Consider the following 21,538-nt stretch of genomic DNA (forward strand, 5'->3'; position numbering starts at 1 on the left):
GTGATTCTCAAGTCTGGTTTGATGATCCTGACATGAATTTTCTATTTCCAAGAAATGCTTGCTTAAGACAGAAAGACAAGCAATTATGTATTTATTATATATTTATTCAATGTGATTTTATTCTATCAGGTTCTCCATTTTTATAGTTAACATGACTGGTAAATTTTGTTGTGAGGTATTAGTTCAATTGCATTATAATTGGATATTATATTTCAGGAAATGGATAAAGTCAAGGATCTTAACAAAATTAACCAATTTTTTATTTATGTATGTCTAAGTAGTTACTTAATTTCTTCTAGTTACTCGAACTTCCCTTGGATGTTAAAGCATCAACCAGTGGGTTGATGCATTGTGGCTTTTTCATTTAGGAGAGAACCTCTCAGATTGGGAGCAGTTAAAGAGCCGTGAATGGTGGTTCTTCACGTATCAAAAGCCAGTGCCACTTTCTGTGAATAGCACTGTCTGTGAAATGATTTATCTCAGAACTTTTGAACAGCTTTGTTATTCTTTTCTCCTTTTCTGTATGTATCTTTAAAGAAGTTGTGGCCACATAGCATAGGGCTTTGAATCTATACATAACAGGGGAGCCAATTAACATATCTGGGCAAAGGATAGCATCCTTAGAAGGGTGACATTATCAGTTTTGTGTTGCATGAACTGAGATGAAAAGCAGGAGGGAGAACATTAGCAGATTCAAATAGTAATACTATCACTAGCACCTCCACAGTGCACTCAAAATCCTCACCATTTTTTTTCTCATTGATCTTCCCTTAACCCTAGTCTGAGCCCCCAGCATCTTTCTCTTGGATCCCTATAATGTTACGCTCCCTGGTTGCCCTACAACCAGTCTTGCTCTCCTACAATTCATTCTCCCCCCAGAAGACAAAGTCAGCTTTAAAAAACAAGTAAACTAGAGCATGTCACTTAACATTAAGTGTATTACTGACTTCCCTTTACACTTTCGAATGAAATTTACACTCCTACCCTGGTGCATGAGGCCCCACGCAGTTTGGACTCTGTCTGCTTCTCAGACCTACACTCCCAGGTCTGCTCATTAGGCTCCAACTCCCTGGCTTTTTTGGTTCCTTGAATAAGCCAAGTTTAGTCTGACCTCAGACATCTGAGCCTTTGTTCTTGCTATTCATCTACCTAGAACATTCTGCTCTCAGAATTTCACATGGCTGGCTTCTTGCTTCAGCTTACATATCCCTTCCTCAAAGAGTCCCAACCTGTCATACCTCATCTTCTTCTCTTTGTCTCCCCAACCCCACCTAGTTCTATTTTTATTTATAGCCCATGTCACTATTTAAAATTCTTTAAAATCTGTGTGCCTTGCCTAGAATAAATGTTGCAAGAGGGCAAGAACCTTGTATACCTTGTTCATCTCTGGGTTTCCAATATATAGAGCTTACATCTGGCTAATGGTAAATGCTTGGTAATTACTTGTTACATATACGAATCTGGGTAAAAGATATAAAGAACAAGAGTAGGACAAATATAAATAGAAGAGAAGAGATACTTGAACAAATTATGGTAGATATGGAGTGGATTGATTTAATTATTAGATATCAGCAGCTAATGGGATATCAGGAGCCAATGGAAAGGGAGAAGTCAAATGATGGGTTCTTACTTAGACAGTAGAAAAATGTCAGTGATGCCATTAATTCAGAGAAAAGTTAGTGGAATATAATGGATGGGAGTGGCCAATGTATATTTGACTTTGGACTTGAGTGACTTGAGTGTGAGATGTTGGTAGGTCCATGTGAAGATGCCTAACAGGTATATAGAAATCAGAAAGAGGCCAAGGCCAAACATTTAGATTTTGGAGTCATTTTCATAATGGTTACATTGAGACTGAATCAGGTCAACAAGGGACAGCATGTAGAGAGGGGAAAAAAGAACTTTTAAAATGTGCAGATTTTTGCCCATTCTTGTGTACTAAAAGCCATGCTGGAATAAGTGATATCTAACAAATGAGGAGCAAGAGCTAAAGCTTCATGGGGCCAGAGATGATAACATGACAATTTGGCAAGAAGAGAGTGTGTTATACAGACCAGGCATATTGTAACACTGCCATATGGTACTCTTTGATCTGCCCAGAACATCTCTCAGTGGGGAAGCTCTGCATCTCAAAGGGAGTCTGTGTAACTTCTCTGCTTCCTTCCCATAATCTGTAAGGGGTCCGGAGTGAGGATTGGCTAAGGTTAACGATGAAGCTCTACTCTTTGATTTAGGGAATAATCTAAAGTGGTTTTGGAAAAAATGCATTACAAAAGCTACATTTCACCCTGCCAGCATGGCTCAGTGGTTGAGCATTGACCTATGAACCGGGGGTCACAGTTCAATTCCTGGTCAGGTTAGGGCACATGCCCAGGTTGCAGGCTCGATCCCCAATGGGGGAACGTTCGTGCAGGAGGCAGCCCATCAATGATTCTCTGTCATCATTGATGTTTCCCTCTCTCTTCCTCTCCCTTCCTCTCTAAAATCAATAAAAATACATCATATATATATATATATATATATATATATATATATATATATATGCGCTACAGCCCTAGGCATTCTGGCTCAGTAGATAGAGCAGGGGTCCTCAAACTATGGCCTGTGGGCCACATGCAAATACAAATATTGTATTTGTTCCCATTTTGTTTTTTTACTTCAAAATAAGATATGTGTAGTGTGTATAGTTTTTTTTAAACTATAGTCCGGCCCTCCAGTGGTTTGAGGGACAGTGAACTGGCCCCCTGTTTAAAAAGTTTGAGTACCCCTGAGATAGAGTGTCAGCCTGTGAACCAAAGAGTCCCAGGTTTGATTCTGGTCAAGGGCACATAAACTTGGTTTCAGGCTCTTCCCCAGCCCAGGCCCTGAGCAAGGTGCATGCAGGAGGCAACCAATCAATGTGTTTCTCTCACACTGATGTTTCTCTCTGTTTTTTCCTCTCTCTTCCAGTCTTTCTAAAAAAGATCAATGGAAAAATATTCTCAGGTGAGGATTAACCAACAACAACAACAACAACAACAACCCCCCCCCCAAACAACAACCCAAAATAAAACACAAAGCTACATTTGTTGAACACTCCCTGTGGGCTTAGTGATGAACTAAACATTCAATATGTATTCTCTTATTAGTTCTCACTCACCAAATTTCTGTAAAGAACTACAATTAGTACCTGTTTTGCAGATGAGAAACGGTGCCTGGAAAGTAATATACTGTGACTTTCCCAGATGGTAAATGATGGAGTTGGGATTCAGCCCCGAACTGCGCATCCCAAAGTGCACACTTTGCACCATGATGCCCTAATGCTTCCCTACAGAGGTAATAATCATTTCTGGTACTTAAATTTTGTTTCTGTATTTCAGTGTATGTTTCTTTTCATTTCAATGTTGTGGATATGATGTTAATAAATCAGGCAAACTTTATTAGTAATAATGAAGAGTGACTACAATTACCCATAAAGTTGTCCTTTTGTGCTGAATAAAAGTAACTGGTTCTTTTAGTAGTGCTCCTCTGTGTCACACAATTGCCTTAAAGAGCTGCTATTACTTTCAGAAAGTCAACTTCCCTAAATCCCCAGGAGATCCTTAATTTCAGGACTCTTAGGGCATCTGAAATAGAACTAGTTTTGGATCCTCTTCCACATCCACCCCCAGCCTTAAATTACAGGCATACCCCTTTTATTGTGGGAACTTGTTCCTGGAAATGATCATATTAGCTAAATTGGTGCTATAAGGATTGTTACATCATGATACCTGGGAGATATGCTACTGATGTCATACTTTGACAATTGTCTTTCTTTCTCTTCCAGTCTTCTGAAGTTGTGATGTGCCTCTGGCCGTACATTTCTTCTATTTATTTTTCATACTGTTGTTGGTCAATCTTTCTGGGCTGCAGGGAGTCTTATGCTGACCTTCCAGTGAAGGATTTCTACCAGGCAACCAGAACCTGCTGTTATGGGTTTCTCTCTCCTGGAGACTTAGCAGCTATTGCAGTGAACGTTGTTTGTTGTCATCCAGGATCTTCCTTTAATTTTTGTAGAATCTGCAGCATTACAATTGATTAGCCATCTTGAACCAACATGTTCACTGGCACACAAGTAATGGCAGAAAGAGGAACCTGGTAGAATAAATGATTGGGATGGGCCACACAAATGGCTCTTAGTCCTCATTGGCTGAGAGCCAAATATAAATGAGCTACACGAACTAGTACTGCAATGGGCTTACATTTATATAGACCTATAAAATATTTCTGAAGCCAATAGAACTCTAATGAGTCAGCTCATTTTGGGGCAGTTCTAAATGAACTCTAAGTAAGTGCCTGACTTTATGTCCAGTAAATGTGTGGTGATGCATGGTGGCATTTTCTTTGATCCTTCAATAATTTATTAATGGGAACTTTGTGCTAGGCATGATGTTCCTTCAACTTTTAAAATAATGATGTCATTTTGGTTAGCTCCAAGCCTCTCTCATAAAATGTTTTCCATTTCTCTCTCTCTCTTTTTATTCATTTGTTTACAAAATTTTAAAAAATCTTTATTGTTGACAGTATTGCAGGTAGCCCTCTTTTTCCCCCTCACTGCCCCCCTCTACTGGGTTCCCGCCCTGCCCCAGGCCTTTGCAGCTCTATTGTCTGTGTCCATAGGTAATGCATATATGATCTTTGTTTAATCTCTTCCTGCCTCCCCACCCCCTTCCCTCTGACAATCATCAGTCTGTTCCATTTCCATGCCTCTGATTCTATTTTATTTACCAGTTTATTCTGTTCATTAGATTTCTTGTTTATTTTGATTTTTAGACTCAATTGTTGATAGGTATGTATTTGTTGCCATTTTGTTGTTCATATTTTTGATCTTTTTCTTCTTTTCCTCTTCTTAAAGAATACCCTTCAACATTTCATATAATACTGGTTTGGTGGTGATGAACTCCTTTATCTTTTTCTTATCTGTGAAGCTCTTTTTCTGACCTTCAATTCTGAATAATAACTTTTCTGGGTAGAGTAATCTTGGTTATAGGTCCTTGCTATTCATCACTTTGAATATTTCTTGCCACTCCCTTCTAGTCTGAATAGTTTCTGTTGAGAAATCAGCTGGAAGTCATATGGGCATTCACTTGTAGATAACTAACTGCTCTTCTCTTGCTGCTTTTAAGATTCTCTCTTTGTCTTTAGCCCTTGGCATTTAAATTATGATGTGTCCTGGTGTGGTCCTCTTTGGGTTCCTCTTGTTTGGTACTCTCTGTGCTTCCAGGACTTGTAAGTCTATTTCTTTCACCATGTAAGGAAAATTTTCTGTCATTATTTCTTCAAATAGGCTTTCAATATCTTGCTCTCTCTCTTCTTCTGGCATCCCCATAATGCGAATGTTGGTACACTTGAAGTTGTCCCAGAAGCTCCTTACACTATCTTTATATTTTTGGATTCTTTTTTCTCCTCTGGTTGGGTATTTTTTGCTTCATATTTCAAATTGTTAATTAGAGTCTCAGAATCCTCTACTCTACTGTTGAGTCCCTGTATAGTATTCTTTCTTTCAGTCAGTGTGTGCTTAATTTCTGACGGGTCCTTTTCCATTTTTTTGGGTACTCTCAGTAAGATCCTTGAAAGTCTCACTAAGTCCCTTGGAGGTTTCTAGAAGATTCTCAAGTAACCTTATAACTGTGGTTTTGAAATCTTATATTTAACTAGAGGCCCGGTGCACAAAAATTTGTGCACTCGAGGGGGAGGAGGGGTCCCTCAGCCCTGCCTGTGCCCTCTCGCAGTCTGGGACCCCTCGGGAGATAACGACTTGCTGGCTTAGGCCTGCTCCAGGGTGGCAGAGGGCAGGCCCAATCCCTAGGTGCAGCCCCTGGTCGGGCTCAGAGCAGGGCCAATTAGGGAGTTGGGGCGCCGCACCCTGTCATGCACAGAGCAGGGCGGATTGGGAGGTTGCGATGCCATCCTCAGTCACGCTCAGGGTAGGGCTGATTGGGGGGTTGAGGCACCACCTCCTGTCACACTCAAGGCAGGGTCGATGGGGAGGTTGCTGCACCACCCCCTGTCACACACAGAGCAGGGCCAATCAGGGGGTTGGGGCGCTGCCCCCTGTCACGCACAGAGTAGGGCCAATCAGGAGGTTGAGGAGCTCCCCCCGTCACTCACCGAGTAGGGCCAATAGGTGAGTTGGGGCACCGCCCCCTGTCACGCACAGAGCAGGGCCGATCAGGGGTTTGGGGTGCTGCCACTGTCACACTCAGGGCAGGGACAATGGGGAGGTTATGGCTCTACCCCATCACACACAGAGCAGGGCCCGTGGGGTTGGGGTTGGGGCGCCGCCTTCTATCACCCACAGAGCAGGGTGGAACAGGGGGTTGGGGCGCCGCCACTCTCACACTCAGGGCAGGGCCGATGGGGAGGTTGTGGTTCTATCCCGTCACACACAGAGCAGGGCCGATCAGGGGGTTGGGGCGCTGCCCCTTGTCACACACAGAGCAGGGCCGATCAGGGGGTTGGGGAGCTCCCCCTATCAGGCACAGAGCAGGGCTGATCAGGAGGTTGGGGCGCCTTCCCCTGTCACGAACAGAGCAGGGTGAATAGGGAGGTTGTGGCCCTGCCCCCTGTCACACACAGAGCCGCAGGGCGATCAGGGGGTTTGGGTGCTGCCCCCTGTCATCCTGATCCCGGTGCCTGGAGGCCTCTCGGCTCTGCTGATCTCGGTGCTGGGAGGCATATTACCCTTTTACTATATAGGATAGAGGCTTGGTGCACGGGTGGGGGCCAGCTGGTTTGCCCTGAAGGGTGTCCTGGATCAGGGTGGGGGTCCCCACTGGGGTGCCTGGCCATCCTGGGTGAGGGGCTGATGGCTGTTTGCAGCTGGTCACACACTCTTTAGGGTGGGGGTCCCCACTGGGGTGCCTGGCCAGTCTGGGTGAGGGGCTGAGGGCTGTTTTCAGGCTGGCGGGTGACTGAAGCTCCTAACCGCTCCTTTGTTTCTTTTTATTTATTTATTCTGGGCCAGCTTTAGCTTTGAGGCTTGGCTCCAGCTCTTAGGCCTCCGCTGCTAAAAGCAGGTTTCTGGCCTTTTGTTACCTTCTGTATTTGAAACAATGTTGTGATCCTGCTGGCTGAAGCCCGATGGACTAAAGCAGGTTTCTGGGGTTTTATTTAGCTTCTATATTTGTAACATAGTTGCTTAGAGTTGCAGCTCAGAGGCCTGCAGCGGCAGGTGGGGAACGTTGGAATCCTCTGTCACTGAAGCAAGCAAGCCTCATGTTCACTTTAAGCTGCCTGGCTGCCGGCCGCCATCTTGGCTGGTAGTTGATTTGCATATTTCCCTGATTAGCCAATGGGAAGGGTACCAGTCGTATGCTAATTACCATGTTTCTCTTTTATTAGATAGGATAGTTTGCTTTCTTCTATTTATTTCATTTGTGACATGTTTCTTTGTCTCTACATTTTGGGTTTGCCTGTGTTTGTTTCTATGTATTGGGTAGAACTGCTATGTCTCCTTGAATTGGTAGAGTGGCCTTGCGTAGTAGGTGTCCTATAGGACACAGTGGCTCAGCCTCCCCAGTCACCTGAGCTGGGCACTCTAGGTGTACCCCTTTGTGGGCTGTGAGCACAGTCTTGTTGTAGTTGAGACTTGATTACTGTTGGCTTCACTGGGAGGAATTGACCTCCTGGCCAATTGGGTGTGAGGATCAGCTGCAACTACAGTGGGAGAGCTGCTGTGCAGGAGACACCCCTATGGAGCAGGACTTGCTTCAGTGGGGCTTTGGTGCTCACTGAGTCTGCCACCTGAATGTGTCCCTTATGGATGTGTAGAATTGTAATCTGGCATGGTCTGACACTGGCCACTGGGTACACTGGCACTTGGGTCTCCAGGGAGGTGCAAAGTCTGCCACTGCCTGGGTCCACCTAGCAGGAGCTACAGAGAGATCTGAAGATTCCTCCTCTTTGTATTGAGTTTGGAAGTGCCCAGGTGAGGTCCAGCTATGAAGCAAGGCAGGCTGGTGCTGGTGCCAGGTCTTGGGCTTTTTATTGATAGGTTTGGGGATTCCCTGACTCAGCTGCAGCTTGTTTGATTTTAGCCTGAGCAAGGACAGGCTGTTCATATGCAAAAGCCTCTGCACACAGCCCGGGTGGGGTTGTAAATTGGATGAGGCGGGGTGTTAGGGAATCACCAGGGCAGAGCAAACAGAAATGGCTGCTAGTCAGCCCTGTGACCTGGGAGGTCTCAGCATAGGAACAATGATCTCTGCCAGCACCTCCATCTGGGAGAAAGCTGACCCTGAGTTCCTGCTCTGATGCCAGACAATCCAGTTCCTCCTCGTATGTGTCTGTCTCCCCAAAAGGCTCGCCCTGGTTTTGGAGCTCAGAGGAAGCGGGACCTTGTAAGTTCAGTTCGTGCACCAGCCCTGTAAGAGGAAGAGCTGGGTCTCCAGCAGCCTCTGTATCACTGAGCCCCAATCCACACTGATTTTTATAGCCCATAGTTATAGGAACTTCTCTTCCTAGCTCTGGGAACCTGGGTTAGGATTCTGGTATGGGGCAGAGACCCCTTGTTCCTCACAGGCGGTCTCTGCAGAGATGATCTCCCTCCATTCTGTGCCTCTATACCTCCTACCAGTCTCAGTGTGCTTTCTTCTTTACTACTCTATTTGTAGGACTTCCATTCAGCAAGCTTTCTGGCAGTTCTGGATGATGGCTATTCTGTATTTTAGTTGTAATTTTGATGGAGTTGTGGAAGGTGGTGAGTACAGGCAGTTACCTATACCACCATCTTGGTTCCTCTCCCTTTTCCACTTCTCTTAGCAGCGTCACCACTTTCTTCTGTGCATTACTCACCTAGTCCCAGTGCAGACACAGAGTGAATATTTTCCTCTGTTCTGCTTGCTGGATTATCAACTTGTTGAAGGTAAGTCTCCTGTCTGATTAAACATTGTATTCTCTACAGTTAAGATAGTTCTTTATACAAATAGATTTGTAAATATTTGAGTAAATGAATAGGAGACATGGAACAGAAGAGGTGTTTTAAAGGAGCTCAAAGCTTCTTTATTGGGCTCCAGCAACCTTAGTTGTTGTTAGTAATTGGGGAAGGACTCAGTGACCTGATGAGCCAGTGACTCTGCAGGTGAACTTCTAGGAGGGAGATGTTATTCTTGTGAAGCAGTGATGTTCTCCACATGGACTTAATTGGTCACATTCAGTGGGTAGTGACTTTGTCTTTCTTTCCTTCTACTTATAGGCATAAATGTCCTTGGGCAAAATGGCAGTAAAAATTTAGAGTGCACTTGCTTACTCTCTGTGCACATAAGAAATCCATCACTTCTCCATCCTTATCTAATTTTTTGTCTTGATTTCATTTAATATTCTATCCAAGGGTAATCTTAGCCTCTGTGTCCAGTATAATGGCACTTTAACAACATAGATGTATGTAATTACCCTCAAGATCTCATTTAAGTATATGAAAAATTCCAGGGGCTGGTCAAGAGATACAAGATTGAATCCTGTTTCTATCAGATACATACATCTTTTTTTATTTGGGGGTGGGTGGGTCATAGTTTCCCTAATGAATAGCAATAAGGTTTATTAGGAAGATATGAGACACTGGTTCCATTTCAAACAATTGCCTGATATCCTTTGGCAGCCACTGAATCACACATTGTAATTGCGAGATGTGCTTGAGGCTCAGATCATTGTCTATAAAGGTAACATGCAATTTCCTTGGCAGAAGCTGTGCAAATCTGCATTATACAGCAAAAGAGTGATGTTTTCCAAGTCACATTTGAATTGTGTGTATTGGCCCCTTAAATCTGTGCCCTGCAGGTGTGTCTGGTCAATCATTACCAGGCTTTCCAACCCCACACCCCACTCCACACACACTTTTTGGAAAGGATGCAGAGTGACTGATGCATAAAATTGCTGGATTAGAATTGCCTGGTGCCTTGGCAAGATATTTTTTAAGTAACTAATATTTTCTTCAGCATCTAAGAACTTAAAAAAAAAACCCATAACCACCTAGGGTTTTATTGTTCCTAGGGTTTTATTGTTCCTAGAGAGTCTTATCCCAAAGAGGTTTATTTCTAAGAACTTCTAAACTCTGGAACATAAAACATATAAATTAATTACTCATCCTTTTGGATTGATTCATAAAGGGCCAATTCTGTGATGCTGTGATTATAAACTTTTTCTTCATCCTTGGAATCTTTTTCATCTTTGAAATCATTCTATTTGGAACCAACATTTCAGGAGACAAGAAAATTAGACATACCGCACGAGATCAGACTCTTCCTATATCCAGTTAAAATTTCTTGATATCCTTGTCCCAACTGGTAGCTTGTTTGTTTGTTCATTCACTCATTCATTCATCCACTTGTTTGTTCTAACAACCCTTTGACAATACTTATGGAGTACTTTCTCTGGGCCAGGCACTGAACTAGAATTGGGGATATAGTGGTGATCTATGCTAGGAATGTGTTGTTACTCTGGTTCTGTGTGGTGCTAAATCCAAATATTGGGGACCTATTGAGGAAATTTAATAAATGGAACTATATTGCTGAATAAGGTTCATGTAGTTACAAGGGGGCTTTGAGATTAGACAGGCTGGGTTAATTACAACGGTAATTAACCTGTTGTTAATTACTTAACCTTTTGGAGGATCTTTTTTTCTCCCCACAATGCCAACAGTTGAGGATTGTTGTGGGAATTAAAAGAGATAATGTATATGAAAATGTCTGGCAGAATTAGTTTTATTTGTTAACTTTATTAATTTGTTTGACCACAGACACAGACATGGGTGTTTTAAGAAATGGGTGTCAGTGAAATATGAAACTTTTTTATTCCTTACTCTTACAAGGATGTTCCTTTAAAGCAGTGGTTCTCAACCTTCTGGCCCTTTAAATACAGTTCCTCATGTTGTGACCCAACCATAAAATTATTGTCGTTGCTACTTCATGACTGTAATGTTGCTACTGTTATGAATCATAATGTAAATATCTGATATGCAGGATGGTCTTAGGTGACCCCTGTGAAAGGGTCGTTCGACCGCCAAAGGGGTCGTGACCCACAGGTTGAGAACCGCTGCTTTAAAGGGTCTTTCGTTTTTCCATCCCAGTTAGACTCCACACTGGGTACCTGAATGACATCTCTGCAGCGGTGAGTTAAGAAAGGCTGATTTTTGCAGTTAGTTCATTTCTTGGGTACCTGACCAAATGAAAAGGTCCCAGCCAGCAAGAAGAACTCCATGTTTTGAGAATAAACTGAAATCAGCTACCATGTATTCTTGACCAACAGCACATTCTGACATGACTCTGCCAGTTTCTTAGCATATTGTTTTCTTGGGCCATTCTGAGGATACTCCCTTGCTCCTGCAATTAAGTATTTATTGAGCTCTTTCCAGATGCCAGAACCTGTACTATCTTACATGCTAAATTGAGTGAAAAACAATTCCTGTTCCATGGATTTCTTGCAAATAGCTCCAAAGGCAAGGGGAAAAGGTATTTGAATACCATGTATTCAGAGCGTACCTGAAATTTCCAGCTTTGACTTCTTGAGTCCGCTGGTAAAGCAGTTCAGTTTTGTCCCTTGAGCTAAGTCTTTCCACTTGTTATCTGGTCTTTGCCCTTCTCTCTCCTGCTGTTCCTCATATACAGATGCCATGGCTAAGATTCATCTCAACCTACAAGTATGGCATGTGTGGAATTAGTTGTGAAAAATGTCTCTGTAATCACTAAACCAAGTGATTGTGCTGAATCACTGCAAAATGATGTGAAATATTTTGAATGAGTCAGCCTGTTCATTCACTTTCTTCCACTCATTTTTGAAAGGTATAGATTGCATCTAAGGCAAAAGAATATGTTTTTAAATGAACTAATTATCTATCTCCAAGGACAAATGTGCTCAGTGTTCCCAGTATCCCTTTCTTTTCCCCTATCCCCCTCCCAGAAGGGAGAAGCAGACTTTCAGAAAAAGGACATCTCATCACCAGCATGAATGAGTAATGTGGTACCTGCCCTTACATCCACTCATTCACAAAACCCCATGAGAATGGGCTGAGAGTAGAGGAAGAGGGATAGAGGAGGTGATTGAGCCAAACATAAATATAATCACATTGCCCATTTCTTACTGAACATGTGCTGTGGGCCAAGCACTTCCACAGAGCATTATTGCTAATCCTTATATCAATCCAGCAAAGTGGATATTTTTATTTCTAATAGTACCTATATGAGGCGACAGTCCTCAGAGAGATAATTAGCTCGTGATCATACAGCTGGTAGGTACCTCTTTCAAACCCTCCTCTGCCTGATTCTAAAACCTGCTCCTTTTCATTAGAACCAGGATTTTAAAACTCTATTTCCTGCAAGTAGCTTCTGGGGTTCAATAAATTCCATTTATACATACAACTATTTGGGGAAAAATCAAAATGCACTCTACAGACCACTAACATATTATTACAAATTTTGACTGAATTTTTAAAAATAAATGAGTGTTTTTGAACTTAACACCTAAGCTTATTCTGATTTGATACTGCTTGCATATTTTGGAATGATGACAAAGATGTCATTTGAAAAATGGTTTTTCTAGGTAGGAGATAAAAGGGTGACAATTACAGGCCTACAAGTTACACTACTCCTTTACCAAGAGACATATTACATAATCTTTAGCAAACATAATGAGGACTATCCCAACATGTACAATACAGTATACATAAAAGCATCATCCTATATAATAAAACCTTACTATGAATGGTCGGCCATTCAACCAATCAAAGCGTAATATGCTAATGATATGCTAAGGCTGCTCAACCGCTCACTATGACGTGCACTGACCACCAGGGGGCAGACGCTCCAACTGGTAGGTTAGCTTGCTGCTGGGGTCCAGCTGATCGGGACTGAGTGAGACAGGCTGGACACGCCCTGGAGCCCTCCTGTGGTACATCCCCAGCCCTGATCATCCACCGGTGAGGTCCCTCAGCCTGGCCTGCACCCTCTTGCAATCCGTTTTGAGGGATGACCCTCCCCCGCCCCCGAGTCCATGAATTTTGTGCACCGGCCCTCTAGTGTGGTGAATAATACAACGTGGTTAGCAGGCTGCTGGCAGAGCATCTGTAAGGGGAAGCAGGGTATCTCTCTGTAAGGGGAAGCAGGGTATCTCTCTTCTTTTTTATAACCATTCTTGAAATATTGCATTGTATTTGCTGGAACCAGCTGTCTGATAGTTGAGCAACTACATTCCATTTTTTTCCTTATTGGAAATTTATTTTAGGAAATAGAGTCTGGCCCTGGCAGGGCGGCTCAGTTTGTTGGAGCTTCATCCCATATATCAAAAAGGTTGTGGTTCAATTCCCAGTCCCAGCCAGGGCACATACCTAGGTTGTGGGATCAATCTCCTGTCAGGGCGCATATGGGAGCCAACTGATCGATATTTCTATCTCACAGTGACATTTCTCTCTCTCTCTAAAAAAAAAATCAATAAAACATATCCTCAGGTGAGTTAAAAAAAAAAGAAATGCAGTCTGTATTTCTATTGATTAGGTTTCATACTGACGAGGATCAGTTTCAAAACACATACAGAGTATGGCAAAAGCACGTTTACAGTTGTGAGTACATAAAACACACAGTTTATTCTTATATTATTATTAATTTGTATGTTCCATATGAACAACTGTAAACCTACTTTTGCCCCACTCTGTATGTGCAAGTTGGCTTTACTCAACTTCACCACCAAATTGTGCACTCCTGGCTTTGACCACTTGTTCTAGAAAAGTATCCTTGTTTTGAAGAGAAACCTATAAGGTGATCTCACATCTGTGCCTACTACAGAAATATATATCCCCCCCCCCCGCCCACACACACACACAACACACAACACACAACACACATACACAAAACATCTTAGACCCTATGAAATAATAATGTTCTACCTGAAGAGCAGTACTTTCTTTTTAGATCAGCATACAAAATTTTTAAAGCTCAGATTTCAAAAAGGACATTTCACTTGAAAGAACTTAATTCTGCAGACTTCCGTTCAGAGGCACTATGATGACACGAACAGCTTTAGGTATTATTTGTATTTTATGAGAGTAGAGTTTATGAGTATTTTTAGGAAGAGACTGTAGAAAAATGACTAAACCGAACTTTTTCTATTGTCTCAAACATTTAGGTGGATCTGAGGCTGCAGTGGGTGACCTCGAAGTGTCTCTTCTCTTCCAACTTTAAGATTACACAAGTCAAATTCAAATTCTTCCTTGTAAGGCTTTATGTAACAAGAAAGATCTCTGTTTGCTGCCTTTCTTTTCTGTTCTTACCTAACAAATTACTTACTAGTAATTTGTCTCTGAAGATTTGACAGCTGTATTTTATCTTTGTTTTGCCACCAGTCACAGTGTCATTAGATGGGGAGACAACTTCATTTTATAGTTATGGAAGCAGAGACCACCTGAGGTGAAGTGGTTTGTCCAAATCATATGTGAACCGTGTAGGACTAATAGCTGAACACAGCAGCAGGCATCTTTCTGCAAATAAGAGGCAGTGCTCAGAAATCTAGAAGTTTTTCATCGTTGTCTTCCACTGGTAGGATTTTGAGTATCGGTGTATGTGTGTTTGTGAGTGTTTGAGTTCAGAGATTATATAGAATTCAACATTTTAAATACCTAGCACTGTGCTGGACATAACACAAGTACTTCATAAAGCCGTGTGGAATGAACAAAAGGATACCAGAAATGTAGCCTTGCCTGGCAGAAGACAGTGGCATTTTCATTATTAACCATTGTGGAATTGATTATTCTGTTTCTCATTTGGCCACCTTGTCTCCCTTCCAAAGCCTGAAATCACCCCCATTATTAACAAATACATCTATGATAAGCAATGATCTTTAACTCAAGCTGCATGTGGGAAGAGGAAAGATTTTGAAAGTAGAACCTAATTTCAATCTTTGAGCATCTTTGGTAACTTGTTCATGCTTCCACTTGAGTCTAACAGCAAAAAACTACTGCTGCTGCTATCATGTATACTACTATTTATGAAGTGTTCACCTAGAGCCAGGGGATGTGCTCCGGGGTCTTACATGCATCACAGTATTTAATCTGCACAACACATCTGGAAGTCAGGTCTTGTTACCTGCACTTTACCCTGGCTCAGAGACACGGAGTCTCCTGTCCAATGTCACACAGCCAGTCAGGCAGAGTTGGAAGAGGGATAATGACTGTTTTGAGTGCTCAATGGCCAGCCTTCCATCAACAGTAGCTATTATGATAATGCAGGAGTCCTTGGGGCACCTAGTACAATGAGTGCACAGCATCTTAGTATGAGTAAGCTTATGAAATCAATTCCCTCCCTCCCTCATAAAAAAGACAGGCAGCCTAAAAGCTATCTCTGCTCGAGGGAGGAGGAAACTTAAAGATGGGTTGGGGTGAAAATGTGGGAAGTGATCACATTGTTCCAAAATTAAAATTGTCCTTTTGAGAATGTACTCTTCAGCATTCCGCTATGGGTGTGTGTGCCCGTGGGGAACAGGAAACAGGCTAAGGCACACTTTATGAATTCCACAATTTACCCATGGTGTGTCTTGATGTGCTATATAGGCTTGACTATTACTAAGAACAGAATGAAACATTCTTTCTTGGTCTGCCCTTAAGAGAAATCTGTTGCCGTATGTTCAACCTTTGGACTAGTGTGGCATCCCTCAGTGTTTCAGCAGAGAGCTGCCAGAAGAGAATCATTACACCAGCAGTGTTATCTGCTGACACGAAGGACAGGAATACACTTACAGCCTAGACTTGGCTTCTTGCCTCTTGTTAAGGCACCCAACAGCAAGGCTTACTGACAACGTCCCTGAGACACGCTCGTTTACTCCAGCACTATTCAAATCTCTCTCTATGTTATATTGCTTTGCTTTCTTCAAGCCTATTTTTTTAAATCTCGCTTTTCATTTGTTTATCTCCCAGACAGTAAGGAACAAGGAAGCGTACAGAGCAGAGGATGTTAACCAATCTTGAACCAAATCCCTGGTCTCTCAAAAAGGTGGAAGAGAGGCCCGGGCATTCTTAATTTCTTGAGGCTTCAAGTAGATTAAAAAGTAAGTATGCATAGCCCTAACTGGCTTGGCTCAGTGAATAGAGCATTGGCCTGCAGAATGAAGGGTCTCAGATTCTATTCCAGTCAAGGGCACATGCCCAGGTTGCATGCAGGCTTGATCCCCAGCAGGGGGCATGCTGGAGGCAACTAATCAATGATTCTCTCTCATCATTGATGTTTCTATCTCTCCCTCTCCCTTCCTGTCTGAAATCAATAAAAAAAAATATATTTTTAAGAAGTAAGTATGCCTAAAGGGGGCTAGCAAAATAATTGTTTATTTTTTCACAATTTACTATAATAAATGAACATTTTAGCACAAAATAATATAAAGCTATACTGTGCAAAGAATAGGATATACAGTGTTTCTTAAAACATACCAGTTCAGGTTGTGTGGTCCAACCATAGGTCACAAGGTTAAGGTTGTCTGGTGAATGTTTTCTTTTTTCAATCCTTAGAGTGTGTCTCTGAGTGTATGTGCAATCTAATTTCAAAGAGACGATTCATTGTAGAAGTTTGCAGATTGCTAGGGATGGGTGGCTCCCTGGTTCTTCTCTTTACAGCTCCTTCCCAGACATGGAATACAAACCTTTATGCTTTTGTGTTCATTATCTAGATTTCATAAGATTCTCCAAGCAGTCCACTCTCTAAAAGGTTAAGAACTAATCTCAAAGCACAGCCTAATCTATGAAACCCAGATCAATGATCAGAGCTCCTCATTTTGGAAATTCAGAATACTCTTTTTAATGTAAATTTTTTTAGCCTTGCAATTTAACTTAATGTGAAAAAGTCTTTCAAGTAACTTGCTGTTATCTGTTTTTAAATGTGTAGCAATCTTGAGCTTATTGTTTTTAACTTGCCTCTTCTCTATTGCTATTCTAGTATATGGAAGGTTAAAAACAAGATATTGATCAGAATGAATGGTCTAAACCCCACCCTGTTACTCCAAGACTGTGTATTCCTGTGGGAATGTTTTCTCTCTGATCCTCAATTTCTCTAAAATGAGATGGTGATTTTCATTTCTCACGTTCCTTTTAGCTTTAAAAAGCTATGGTTTTTCTCACTCCTATTCTCCACTTCCTCTCAAAATGTCCCCAGGGTATTTTAATATCCAGTCTCCAAAGCTGTTGTCATGGTATACTGGCCTTCTCTGTTAGAGATAAAACATTTGTTTACTTTTAACTACAACCAAATCCAATACTTAATAGGCATGGACTCACACTTATTTTTCCCTTGACCTGGTGGCAACTAAATGTTCATTTTGTCATCATGGTAAACAGTGTGTTTCCAATAGTCTAACCACTACAAAAACTTTAAAATAAAGAAAAAAAATCTTAACTTTTGGCTCCGTTAAATCGCCAGATACAGATCTGCACTGATAGCTTAGGGACAGTAGATGGCGATATAAGTTCATCAAATAATAAACATTTCCTTGATTGGTCCAGCATTAAGACCCAAATGATTGAGGCCAGAACAGATTAATACAGTAGTTAAGAAACAACATCAAATATACTCAGGTGTTGGAGTGTTAGCTAAGACTTAGAATGTGTTTAGTAACTTGATAGTTATGGAAAGAAAAGATTGTTAAGCTAGTAATTAATTTATGCTACTGCTAAGTCTGTCGTCAAGCTAAATCTTGAGGAAAATTTGGCAATAAACACATGCGTCCCATAAATTGTATCTAAATTATACTCTCCATTTTTGTTTTTTTAATAGCAATTGTTTTGGATGGAGTGTGGCTCACATATATTATTCATAGATGAAGTACTATATTCTTATTAAGAATGTGAGTCCTAAGACACTGGTGTTTTAAGAGGGAAATGGCAGACTTACTGTAAACTGTTGTCCGGGCCATTATTGACTGGCAGGATCAACTGGAAGCACTATGTTAGTGGATTATGTTGCCCTGGAAATGCCTTCCTGAAACTCTAATGATGCACTTAAGGTAGTCCTTTGGGACAGGAGTAAACTGTCTCTTAGTGGGCGTGTCTTCCATCAGGGACCTCCTGGGATGAGTGGGGCACACCCAAGGAGATGCTCAGCAAGGAAGCAGCCCCAGAGAAAGGTTGCAACCTTTTTCCCTACAGGTAAGCTAAGATGATACTTACTGGTGTAAACTGTGGGCTTTCTGAGGGTGTCCGTGTTTCTGCTTCATGTATTTTTTTGAAAAGGGATTAATTCCAGAGAGACTGTAAATATTTATTTACCTATTTATTTATTGGTGGATTGGCAGAGGGATGGAACAAGAGGAGAAAAAAGAGGAGGGTGTTTAAGAGAACATGGTTTAATGTACCTTTGGTTTAAAAAACACAAATACTTTATACCAGTAGTTAGAACCTTGGGGTCATTAGGTGTGCTTTTTATTTTTATTTTTATTTTTTTTAAAGCAAGCTTTAAGGGAAAATCTGCCCTTCAGCTGAAATTCAGTGCCTGTGCAAAAGGTTTGTTTGTAGATTTGTCAAGTGAAAATTTCACTTGCGTTTATCTCTCCACAGGTTTGGGGGGTTGTTTCTGGGGGATGGTGGTGGCAGTAGAGGTCAAAAGAGAAGTAAAGGCTAAGCGACGGCCCTAGAAACTCCAGACTTCCCGACTGGGCAGGGAGGGAAGTGGCCGTGCGGCGTCCCCGCCCCAAGCCCTGAGCGAGCGCCCAGGAGTCCCTTGCCCAAGGCAAGCGCACTGTGTCCCTGTGCCATCCCGGCGACCTGTCACCGAGGAGGACGTGACTCGCGGTGCCTCCGCTTTCTCCAAGCCATATTCCTTTAAGATGATGTAATAGTCATTTCCCTGGATGGTTTCTTGCCTGCACTGCTGAAACAACAGCAGCCCAACTGCACTGGGAACTGTGGAACCGCCCAGCTCCGCCGCCCGCCTGAGAAGCAGGAGCCCAGACCCGCTGGCTTCTCTGCGCTTTGAAGGTGCCGGATCCCACCGGCTCCTGCCGGCTTCGCCAGCTCAGCTCGCACCTGCTCCCCACGGCTCCCAAGGGCTCCCAAAGGCTCCCACCTAGCTAGGAGCATGGGAGCCTGTTCGCCCTTGCCGGCAGGTGGGGTGGCTACCTGGGACCCCAGCAGGGCACCTCCGTTTTTCTGCTGCTGGGCTTTCTGAAAAGCTTCTAAGTCCTGATAGCTCTTGCAACTCTTCTGTTTTAAGGATTCTTGCTGAAGGTTTGATCCCCCCCCCCCTCCCTGGAGACGCTTTGGTTGAATATTTTTCTCTGCTTCTTCAAGCCAGTCACCTCTCATCACCGTTTAACTTTTTGTGACTTGTTTTAACTTGAAATTGGAAATGAATATATACATACATACAAATATACATTTATATAAATATATATAATTTTTTTTCTAAAAGCACATCTCTCTGGCACTTTCCAGTGATAGGCTCACTGTGGCTGTGCATTCTGACTGCTTGGCTAATGGGTATTTATTCACAGGACTGAGTTTCCAGCACTCCTGAAGGTAAGTTCTGAGGCTTATTGTCCAGATGGGGGGAAAAATCCCATCTTAGAAGCTTAAAATTGCATATTACTTTTTAAATGCAGAAATGCAAATAGAAATGTTTTTAATACTAATTGCTGGAGACAGAGGTGTATGGATAAACATATAGGCACAGAATAGCTTGAGAGAAGCTATTTCCTGGGAGAATGGTTAAAATCAGTAGTTCCAAGGCTGCTTATGTAAAATACTTCCTATTTCCCTTCCTCCCATTATCCCTCCTCCCTCTACCTCCCTCTCCTCTCCCCTCCCCTCTCCATCAGCTCTCTCTCTTTCTGACTCATGCTGGGTTTGAGGAAATAATTTTCTCTCTTTTCCTTTAGACAGATCTCTGAGTAACTGGGGACTTAACCTGCCTTGTCTACTGAACCTGGGGGAAGATCGAATGGAGATGAGTTGATTATATTCCATGAAGTCATAGCTCATCACCAGCCAGGGTTTCAACTACTTCACCTGTGGACTATTCTAAATTTTGCTTTCTTGGGGGAAAATACTGGGGTAAGAGGAGGTCGTTTCTAACAAGTTAGCATCCTTCTTTCTCCCTCCCTTTCAAGTTGATGTAAAGGATAAGGCTGTGACTCCTTTTGATTGCACCTTCAAATTAAAATAGGAGGAGGAGAACAAGAAAGGGACAATGGCTCTGAGTGGAAACTGTAGTCGTTATTATCCTCGAGAACAAGGGGCCACAGTTCCAAACTCCTTCCCTGAAGTCATGGAGCTGAATGTTGGGGGTCAAGTTTATTTCACTCGCCATTCTACATTAATAAGCATCCCTCATTCCCTCCTGTGGAAAATGTTTTCCCCAAAAAGAGACACAGCTAACGATCTAGCTAAGGACTCCAAGGGAAGGTTTTTCATTGACAGAGATGGATTCTTGTTCCGTTATATTCTGGACTATCTCAGGGATAGGCAGGTGGTCCTGCCTGATCACTTTCCAGAGAGAGGAAGACTGAAAAGGGAAGCTGAATACTTCCAGCTCCCAGACTTGGTCAAACTCCTGACCCCCGATGAAATCAAGCAAAGCCCGGAGGAATTCTGCCATAGTGACTTCGAAGATGCCTCCCAAGGAAGTGACACGAGAATCTGCCCCGCTTCCTCACTGCTTCCTGCTGACCGCAAGTGGGGTTTCATTACTGTGGGTTACAGGGGGTCCTGCACCATGGGCAGAGAGGGGCAGGCAGATGCCAAGTTTCGGAGAGTTCCCCGGATTTTGGTTTGTGGAAGGATTTCCTTGGCAAAGGAGGTCTTTGGAGAAACTTTGAATGAGAGCAGAGACCCTGACCGAGCCCCAGAAAGATACACCTCCAGATTTTATCTCAAATTCAAGCATCTGGAAAGGGCTTTTGATATGTTGTCAGAGTGTGGATTCCACATGGTGGCCTGTAACTCCTCAGTGACAGCATCTTTCCTCAACCAATATACAGATGACAAGATCTGGTCAAGCTACACTGAATACGTCTTCTACCGTAAGTGCAAAGGGTTCTTTTTATTGTTCATGTGTATTGATTCCCTTTACAGATGTGTATGGTCTGCATGTTCTTTCAGTGTCTAAGGACTATTACTTTGGGATTTTTATTTTTTAACTTGAGGTATAGCTAGAGTATTAGAGTTTATAATTCAGCTCTCATGTGTTACCTAAGGCAACTTTATCTGTTTTTCCAGTGAAGTCACAGAATATTCAAAGGCCTCAAAATTACAAGATGCAAATGATATTGGTATTATGTGGAATGAAAACAGACATATATATCTGTTTGCCAGATGTTGAATTGTAAAGTTATGGTGATGATTAGAACTTGGCTGTTGGTCCACGGAGTTTGGTAGACTCGGAGTGGGTGAAGTGCTGCTGTCTATTCTTTTATCTGAACTTTGGGATCTATTAAGCTAGTTGCTGAAGACTTGCTTTCATCGGGGGCTTTGAAAACACAAATGGATGTTATACTGAATGATGTGGTTTTGGCTAGATGGCAGTATACACTGACGAAAGACTCCCTTTCTTACCCTCCCCCC

General features: G+C 42.4%; 1 protein-coding gene across 2 annotated transcripts in view; it reads left to right on the plus strand.

The window, feature by feature from the left end:
- The first annotated feature begins 3,212 nt into the window (after positions 1-3,212).
- Positions 3,213-21,538, plus strand: part of KCTD16 (potassium channel tetramerization domain containing 16) — a 232,663-nt gene continuing 214,337 nt past the window's right edge. Inside the window, exons 1-2 of one of the 2 annotated variants that reach the window (XM_059698760.1) lie at positions 3,213-3,315; positions 19,855-20,997. In XM_059698760.1, coding sequence (XP_059554743.1) covers positions 20,166-20,997 — 832 coding nt within the window. In that variant the 5' untranslated portion in view covers positions 3,213-3,315; positions 19,855-20,165. Of the gene's footprint in view, positions 3,316-19,393; positions 19,496-19,854; positions 20,998-21,538 lie in introns of those variants that run through there. The other variant, XM_059698761.1, reaches the window with a different exon arrangement.

The sequence above is a fragment of the Myotis daubentonii genome, chromosome 5 (assembly GCF_963259705.1).
Source record: "Myotis daubentonii chromosome 5, mMyoDau2.1, whole genome shotgun sequence".
Lineage (NCBI taxonomy): Eukaryota > Metazoa > Chordata > Mammalia > Chiroptera > Vespertilionidae > Myotis > Myotis daubentonii.